This window comes from Chaetura pelagica, unplaced genomic scaffold, assembly GCF_000747805.2.
Source record: "Chaetura pelagica isolate M959 unplaced genomic scaffold, ChaPel_1.0 scaffold166, whole genome shotgun sequence".
NCBI classification, from domain to species: Eukaryota; Metazoa; Chordata; class Aves; order Apodiformes; family Apodidae; genus Chaetura; species Chaetura pelagica.
Window position 1 is genome coordinate 2,206,601 of NW_009953758.1, and position 9,916 is coordinate 2,216,516.

Consider the following 9,916-nt stretch of genomic DNA (forward strand, 5'->3'; position numbering starts at 1 on the left):
CATCTGGAGTATTGTGTCCAGTTCTGGGCCCCTTAGTTCAAGAAGGGCAGGGAACTGCTTGGAAGAGTCCAGCGCAGAGCCACAAAGATGATAAAGGGAGTGGAACATCTCCCTTATGAGGAAAGGCTGAGGGAGCTGGGTCTCTTTAGCTTGGAGAAGAGGCGACTTGAGGGGCAACCTCATCAATGTTTACAAATATGTTAAGGGTGAGTGTCTGGAGGACGAAGCCAGGTTTTTTTCAGTGATGTTCAGTGACAGGACAAGGGGCAGTGGGTGCAAACTGGAACATAGGAGGTGTCACATAAACATCAGAAAAGGCGTTTTTACTGTGAGAGTGACAGAGCACTGGAACAGGCTGCCTAGAAAGGCTGTGGAGTCTCCTTTGCTGGAGACATTCAAAACCCGCCTGGACATGTTCCTGTGTGATGTGCTCTTGGAGATCCTGCTCTGGCAGGGGGGTTGGACTGGATGATCTTTCAAGGTCCCTTCCAAACTCTAAGATTCTGTGATAGTTAGTACCTCTACACAGTAGATAAGTGTACACAGTACATCTCTTCTACATAGGAGATGACTAAGCTGCTCATCAACAGAGCAAGGTGTTTCTTTCCTCCTCCTGCCCATACACTAGTATTTAGCAGCAATGATGTGATTTGATGAGCTACTGACAAATGCAGGAGTTCAACAGAGTGATGGGAGCTTGCCATGGCCCTTTGAGAATCAGGAACAGTGTTGGTTGCTGCTGCTTCAAGAAAGTGCTGGGTAAGTCTGGCAGGGTTTACAGTTAAAGAGTAACAGGAGCTGTTGTGGCACTGGTGTAGGCTGCAGAAGTTGAAGCTAATCACAGTCTATTTTTAAATGCGTAATTTAAAGGCGTAATTTGTCATTTATCTCCAAGTGAAAATCCTGCTATAGTTACACTGACAGAAGAACATGCCCTAGATGTATAGGACCACAGTTTAGGATGGTTCAAACCTAAAATACAACTCCTGAAAAGTGACTGAAGAGACAGCTTAATCCATGTGGTATTTCTGCATACTAAGCCTGTTCCTGTGTACATGGAGTACTCTGCAGTTCCAAATGGATCAAGAGATTAAAACAAGCAGAACCCTGTAGAAGGGAAAGCTGCAGAGATGTGTCTCACTGATGAGACCAAATGTGATCTGGAAAAAAAACAAACCCACAAAACAGACATACCTCTGCTGAGCCCAGGACTATGCTAAACAGCCTATTTTGACAAGTAAAGGGGACTCCTACAGCAGGGAGACATTCCAGCAGAAAATCCCCCAGCCCAAACCAGAAGCAGAGCAAGAGAGCTTCTCTTAACCCCTTAGGCATTACTGGTCCCTTTCCCATTTTGCTCTGCACCCTGCACTAACATGACATTTATTTCACATCATCACTGCTAGACACAGGCAGTAGCCCTACTGGCTCCAAAGTTCTCAATAATTTTTTTAAAAGGTCCTGAAATTCATCTGTTGCCAGCTTATAAAAGAGGAAAGATGTACAGCCTTGAAAGTTACAAGACTTCTAATGTCATGGACCAATTACTTCTGTGGCACCAGGAGCAACAGCAAAACACACAAGAGTTCTGGGCTTTAAGCAAGCTGAGGCTCCCACTTTGAGACAAAAAAAAATATAAGTAATATTTTAAGCCATGGAAAGGGTCTAGCCAAATGACTCAAAAATGGGCTTGAGCTGTCATCTCCCCATCCTACCCTGGTCTTCTCATTTCTAACTTAAAATTCAGTGTGAAGAACAGCCTCTTCTGGCATTTATTTCCTACTTTGTTCAAATTCACCAGCAGAATTATTCTGAATGAAGCTGTTAGTTTCCTTCTTATCTCTGAGATGAAGCTATAGCTCTACCCTCCAAGCAAAGCCATTTAATGAGACAACAGGTCTTCACAAGTTGCTAAACCCAGGACACCCATCAATGAAGTGGAATTGTTCCTGTAGCAGTGGTTTCTTACACCTTGTATTTATATAAACGCTGGGAGACATGACTCAGAATATAATACATACCTGCACTCTGTGCAGACTAACCTGAGGAACAGGAAACCAAGTTTCTTGAGAGGTACTTAGAGCCACACTCACTTATATTGGGAAGGTGTTTTTTTTTTCTTTCTGCAGGGGACAGGTTCTAAATCAGGAGGAAAAGCAATGGTGCTTCAAAGGGAAACAAGGCTCTCACCAGGATAGAGATAGCCAGCAGAGAAGGAAAAAGAAGTGGTGAGCAGGCAGGGGGTGAACAGAAGTAAAACTTGACCAGAAAGTGCGGCTCCCTCCAAGAGAATTACTATTGTCAGGTGTGTAAGAGCAAACTTGGCATCCGGTAGCAAAAAATGAGACTAGAACTGGTTTGCAGGCAAGATGCAGCTTTCATTACCAGAATTGAAATTTGATTTGAAGGTCACAAAGTTCAGGGACCTCTGTATCTTTCTTCAGCCAGCTCCACATTTTGACCAACAACTTCCCCCTTCAGTGCAGTAGGGTTTTCTGTATTGTTTTATTTTAAGATCTGGCTGTAGCACTGGTCGTCAAAGAGCTGCCATGGAGACGTGAGCAGATGTTGGGTGTATTTGCATCCTTAGCCATGCTAAATTAAGGTTGATCTTGAAAGAATTTAGTGGAGCTCATCAACAAAATCAAGTGAACACAAACATGCAGAGTTTATCTTCAGAGTCTTCACATCTGTGCTTCATTCCTGCCTCCTGCATTTACAAGGTTAACAGGACTTGTGACTGCTTATGGAAATGCTAATTAATTACCCTGACTACATAACCACATCTTCCTTCTAATGAAACACAGGCTATCAAGGAGCCCTGTGAGGCCACTCAGTCCTTTTGTTACAAGGCTTTGCTGCAGATGTTGCCCAGAGGCAATGAAATCTCCATGAGCCTGTCAGGCCCAGAATAATCAAAGCCTCAGAATACAACATGCTGTGTTCAGCTCCAATTGCAATTTTCCTCCAGCAAGTTCCAAGGACTTTTAAAGACCAGACACTGGAACTTGTAGGAGACAGCCCAGTGATAGGAATAAAACATGCTTTGCCAAGATGGTGATTCATCTGCTAGCAGGATTAATATTTGCAGTTATCTGCCTCACAACCACAACCCTTCTAAAGGGGTAGCAAGCAGCTTTGTCTTGCTCCTTTCTTTCACTGGTCACCAGGTTACTTGCACGGGCAGTTTTACTGCCTAATCCCAAACCTGCTTGCTCTGCTGCAATCACATGTAAAACCTCTGCCAGATATCAAGGTTGTTGTTTTCTCTTGCAGCTTTCTGTGATTGCCTTATTACCTGAGATGATGTTCATGGTTCCACATTTCTGAGCTTCAAAGAATATGTTAGCTGAAAACAAAGGCCTCCCAGGACTTTTTTTCCTCTTAACCATCCTCTTAAGTCTCACTAGGATTTTGTGGCGTGATCACAATTTTAGGCCTTCCTGTGTTCTTAAACCACTCCCAGAGGAAAAGAAGTCTTCTAGAGTCTAATTCTGTACAGGTTAAATATGAAAAATAGTTTTCTAGATATGCAGCTGAACTGAGTGTGCACTTCAGGAATGCTATAACCTGTGTTTTTCCTAGTAGCGGTCCAGGGCTTATGATCTTGAGAACTAACACAGTAAAGGTTCAACCAGACACGAGTAACTCAAACGTACAGATTGGGGTGCATGTTAGTTGAAATACATGAACAAACCCTAAATATATGCTTAACTAAACCACATTTTTTCCTCTTCCCTTTCTCCTGAAAAACAATACAGTATGGCTTTTTCCAAGTGACTCAGTAGAAAGACAATTTATACTGATCTAGAAGAAAAACAGATGGGCTGACTGTCTGCAACACGTGTTCACTACCTTTGCTGCAGAGAAAGCAGAGGTATTTCCTGTAACTAGGTCATTTCACTAACAAAAACAACATCCGCTGGTTTGGGCTAGAGGAAAATGTACTACTAAATATTTTTCTACCACATATTATGAAGATCCTCTTCAGGTTTTTTCAGTGGTATCTAAAAATTCTTTTTAGTTCACACTGAACAGGAGGTACCCTCAGAAATGGAGCAACACCTCCGAAGGAAAAGGGGATACAATGCTACACTATCTCTAGATTCCCTCATGGTGCAGTTACCAAAGGAAATTGGGTCAGTATTATTAGAAATTCTCAACATCTCTCCTCAGGAGGGAGAACTGCCAAATTTTCTTAAGAAAGTGTCAGTATTGCCTATATGCATGGAGCTGCTTTCTGACACTGACCATCTGGTATGTAATGATCCTGCATCGTGCTTTCCTTCAGTGTTTAAGAAAATTGAGAAGTTTGAGAGAGACTCTTCCTCTTCTAGTAACATTACCTCAGATTCCCTTTTGTTTTGCCAGTCTGAGTCACATCAATTTGTGGCTTTAACAGTTATACTGAAACACATTTGCTTTGTTCAGCCTCTGCATGAAGACTTGGTTCTACCTAGAGCTTACAAGCACACCAGTCACCAGTCTAGTTGACCAGTATCAGCTGGTGCTGACTTACCTGTGGAGGGAGCTGCTCTGTCCACACTCTCACAAGGTGTTTGAGGATTACTTCCCTTCCTTTAGATGCACTTGGCTTTTCATCAAGAGCTGCTTTCTCTTCCTTTTGTTAACTGTTTTTAATATACTTAATAGTTGATATGGGAGTTCAGGCTGCAGTGCCTGCCAAGTTTTTTTTCCCTCTCTTACAACTCCATTGGTTTCAGCATCTTCTTGATGAAAGAAGCTGGATCTAAAGTTTGCTAAGACAGTATTTTTGAAAAAAACAGATAAGGGGTTTGGTACACTGGAGATGGCAGCTTGAAAGGAAAGATTTTCTTTTATGTTGTAACTAGTTATATTGTTGCTTCCGGAAGACAGCAGTTTGCTACAACACTTGCTTGTAATCCCATGAATCCCAGCTTTAAAACTGACTGCAGGCAGTGTTGAACTCTTAGACAAACCCTTTACTTTCCTTTGCATGACCCAAGATGTAAATAGTCTTTTGGGAACCATATGAAAATGGATGACATTTTTGTTTAGGTTAGTTCTCCCTCTTGGTGACAGTCTATTACTACCAATATATCCCTATGCAAAAGTGAATTTATCTCCCATTTTCACCATTTAGGTGGCATTCCCATCTCAAAGTACTCCCCTTTTCCTCAGAACTTAAAAAACATGTTAATGAGTCCATCTGTCCTACAGTAAATACAAGGTCTGACTCAGCAAAGCACTGAGCTTTTGCTTAACATGCTTTGCTACAGAAAGGATGACTTCTGGGTATGCTTAAATTTTAGCATATGTTTATTGCCCTGAATTGAAAAGGTGATGAGTTTTTACATGGGTCTAATCTGCCCAGCTAATCTCTAACTGAACTAATTCATACTGAAATTTTTACTGTTATCTCCCAGTGCCATACCTGACCTTCTCTGCATAGAAACACATTCAAGGCAGACACTGGCCACCACAGTTGCACCCTGTGCTAGTAGCATGGATGGTGGAGAATACTGAAGGAAAACAAGCACAAGAGTAGTCAAATGCTTAATGGCTTCACCTATACTGGTTTCCTATTTGTAGGAAAGTACTTCACAATAGCTGCTTAAAATTCAACCATAATCACAAAAATGAAAATATTAACTTCAATTTATTAGGAAACAGCAATACACAAAGAGGGGAAAAACAGGAATATTGTTAGCCTGACTATTAAACTCTGAAAGTGAGCCAATTGCAAGGGAAAACAAATTTGTGCCATTTTTAGCTGAAAGTGAATTAGTTATAATTCCTCCAAATCAGTATATGATTCATATACCCCTGAACAATCCTATACTATTAGTCACCTCAACCAATTGGATGTTTGCAGATATTTATGGTCAATTTATTCCTTCTTTTAATCTAAAGTACTGATACATCAGGAATGGTAAAAACTGCAAGGAAGCCCAAAAGCATGCCCTCTTAGGATGTAACCAGGAGTATTGTGCATGATTAAATAAATTTTTAAAAGGCTCTGGTTAAAGTAAACAGATAATGAGGAATGCTTTCACAACAGCATCTGTACTAACAGATTCAGCTGAGATTGAAAAGCAAGCCAGTCCTTCACACAAAAGACAGAGTTCACTGATGGCTGAAGCCAGTCCAAGCAAGTATGTCAAGGGGCATAGTAACTACAAGCATAGGGCTCCCCCTACATGAGGGCTTAACAGCCTCTTCTCTGGAAGTTTTCTAGATTAGCAACATCAGTAGAGGTAAGAACATGTGCATACATATTATAAAGAAAAGTATTATACTGGACAAGATTACATTCAGTCCAAAAGAATATTGCTGAATCAGTTTACATATCAAGCAGATAATCAGAGTGACCTAACAATGTGCATATTCCCAAATTCTAACAGACCAACAGGCAGTGCTAATGCAGATTGTCATGCAAAATGAACACCTAACTGCCCTGCCTTTAACTGATTAAATAAAAAGGAGGATTATTTCCATCCTGGGCCCCTGGGAAGTTCCCAGGAGCTTGGCCAGACTAATTATCCCTTCTTTCTAAATACCTGTTGAAATATTGGGGCCACCAAACACTTGAAAATGAGATCCTAAGACCATAACAAGACTGTAAGTGCAACTGTCAGAAAAAAAGGCATGAGATGCACCCACTGTCATAAAGCAATCTCCTGAGAACTCAGTCATGGAAATAGAAAAATCTCATTTCAGATGAATGTAAGTGTTGAATGTTAATGATTGTCATGCAACCTTTTGTTTGACATTGTCCTTGCCTAGAACAACTTTATAATTTAATTAAAATGCTATTTCTTAGCCTGAGTAGTGCTTGCAGAAACCAGTTTGGTAACATCTACAGTTCACCAAAAACTGTTTTTTCAGTGACCGTAACTACACTGCAGTCCTACTTACTATTCAGCATGTACATCTCCACTTGCAAGGATTCTACTTGAGCACAGATCTCTGACCTGAAACCATCAGTCTTTCATGGTTTGGTGGATACATGCTTTGAGCCAAATCTGGTGAACGGAAAATGTATTTTCTCTATCCCAGCAACATGGAGACAAAACAAAGTAAGACTTAACTTGAAAGCAAAATCTGTAGTCCACCTCAAGATCATAAAAATCAAGAGAACTAGTTATTCACTGAACTTTTGATCTTTGGCCAGGTAATTTAAATCTGTTTTTTAAGTATTGGCCATCTGTATAGTCCAGAACTGAAGTTCCTTTTCTGGCAAAATATCCACTTGAAGAGAACCCTAAGGCATGAGTAAAGGCAGGAGAATAAGAAACATCTTTCTAGGTCAACCACTGCAACAAAAATACTAAGTGAAGAAGCTACCATTATTTAACCTGAGGTGAAGGTGGCAAGTCACAGCACTAGCAGCAGGATGCTGCTGATTCTCTGCCCTTCCAAGTCTACTGAGCTTAGAGAGGTATCACCATACTAACTGGAATTTTATTTAAAAAAAATAAAATCATTGCATAGGGGACTTAGGACATTACTTCACAGCAAAAATGCTAGCAGGAACAAGACGTCATCATTCCTGACCAGAAAGGAATTTCTGCAGGAAGAAAGGTCTAATCAGAACATGAAATTACAATGAGTTTAATTTAAAACACAGAAAGCATAGGTAAGACCTTTAGTATCCATATACCAGTTAAATGCTCTCATCACTAGGTTTTGACTGCTCACAGGGGGAATCTATACTTTGAGAGAAGCTGGGAAGGTGGAGTCAAGTCAGGCTGTTCTTAACTGTCACCACTAGAATTACAAAACAGATCAGGTAGCTCACCACAACATCCTGTGTGACAACAGCTGCATTTACACATTGAAGTGTCCAGGAAACACTCCTGGAGAGAAGTACTTCTGGTTGGAAAAAGCTATTTCACATAATGCACTAATTTGTTTATAGCAGCAGTAGTTATGGGGTATTACATTAAAAAAATAAAGCCTACACAAGTTTTTAATAAAAACCTCAGTAGTCATCCTAGACTGACAACATTTCCGGAAAAAGACTTTGCAAAATTAAAAGCTTTCTGTAATGGAACAAAAAAGTTTTTACATGCCTGTCCACGAACTTTGCATTTTGAGGAATTTCAGGCTGCTAGCAAGGTCTTAAGAGCAGGTATTGGGCACACAAAAATCTAGGATTTCCTCTCCTTTTCTAAAGGAAAACAAGAATATATCAGAATATTGGACTAACTATATGATTTCCAGCTTTAACTGAAGGCTAATATTCATATCCGTATTATCCATATCTGGTTATTTTTGCTTTAGACCTCTGATTTAACCAAACAGGAGAATAAAAGGAAACCTGATATGGAGTTGTGACCACACAAGAGTGACTTTCAATTTATTTTTTCTTTACTAGGAATGGAGGAAAAACTCAGTAACTTCTTTTAGGGATCTTTTTGAATCCCAGACGATCTTACTGCTCACATTGCATTGACTCTTTTATTAGTTCTGCAATATGAATTGATGGGACAGAAAGGGACAGCAACATTCAAAGGTCCTATTTCAAGTTCTAGCACCGATTTGCTTTTATACTTTTGAAAAATTCATTTTATTTCTTTCTGTATCTCAAGTTTCTTTTTATACAAGATAGAGAGAAGTCAGTATTGCCTACATTAGAAAGGTGCCAGGAAAATAAAATAATTTTTAAGGTGCTCTAAGGGCTTGGAAGAGATAGTCATGAACTACCATTCACTCTAAATGACAGTATCTTAAGATCTTTACAATGGTAAATGATGCCTTTTCCAGCATTATCAGTTTCATTAACATTTACAACATACCAAATCAGAGTCGTTGGGGGTTTTTTTCTGGCTTGTTGGGTAAGCAGCTTCTTCACTTATATGACAGCTCTTTTTTTAACAGGAAAACTGCACTAGATCGCTACAGCCTTGAGAAGGCAGGCTTCACCCACATCCTCAATGCAGCCCATGGCCAGCGGAATGTGAACACAGGACCAGAATATTATCATGACATGACTGTGGAGTACCATGGAGTGGAAGCAGATGATCTCCCCACTTTCAACCTCAGCCAGTTCTTTTATTCAGCTTCTAAATTCATTGATAACGCACTTCAGGATGAAAGAAGTAAGCAGGGTGCTGAACATGGCTAAAACCAGTATTTATTCCATCTGATTATAAGCATAGTTCTGTGACATTTAACCTTGTGGGAATGAAACAAGTCCAGTACAGTTTACCAGAGAATGTAAAACTAGTAGAAGGGAACTATAAGAGAAGGTAGTGATGTAACTAGAAGAACCTTTCTCACAGCAAAGCGAGTACCAGCCCAAGAGTTCCTTACCAAGCAATTTAAGTCCACATCACAGCTAGCATTCTGGTCTGTTTGATACAGGTTTTTTGTTGTTTTGATTCCTTCATAAATACATCAGAGACAACCAAACATTGCAGAGGTTCCATGAATTAGCTGTCTTTTCCTCAAATTAGTCCCTGTTAAGGAAGGTTTGATGAATATTGGTTGCACAGCAAGTGGAATATGAGTGATCTGCAGAGATTCCAGGCTGTCACACCACAGCTTCATGCTCTGCATCATTAGATTCACTCTACAAATATAAAACTCACTTTCCTACCTGGCCATCAGATCTACCCCAGGCTATAACAGATTTATCTCTCTGCCATCTTCCAAGCAGCAGAGGATGGAAACAAGTCTGACAGCAGAGATCCAGAAACATTCATTAAAGCCTTTGTAATTTCTCAGCTTGATTACTACAATTCCTTATTTGCTGACCTCCAGCAGTGTTCTATCAAAAAGCTTTACACTGATTTGAAGTGCTACAGCCAAGGCCTCACACTGGCTTTCAATATTAGTCCTACTACTCCCCCCCACATACTTTTTTTTTTTTAAATCTCTACAGGATATTTTACCAGAAACCAGCTGAGAAACTTAAGCCTTTCCTGCT

The 9,916-nt window shown here is 40.2% G+C and overlaps 1 protein-coding gene across 1 annotated transcript in view; it reads left to right on the forward strand.

Moving 5' to 3' along the window:
- The window catches only part of DUPD1 (dual specificity phosphatase and pro isomerase domain containing 1), a 14,861-nt gene that overhangs the window by 997 nt on the left and 3,948 nt on the right, over window positions 1-9,916 (forward strand). Inside the window, exon 2 of the mRNA XM_010000747.1 lies at window positions 8,866-9,086. Coding sequence (XP_009999049.1) covers window positions 8,866-9,086 — 221 coding nt within the window. The remainder of the gene's footprint in view (window positions 1-8,865; window positions 9,087-9,916) is intronic.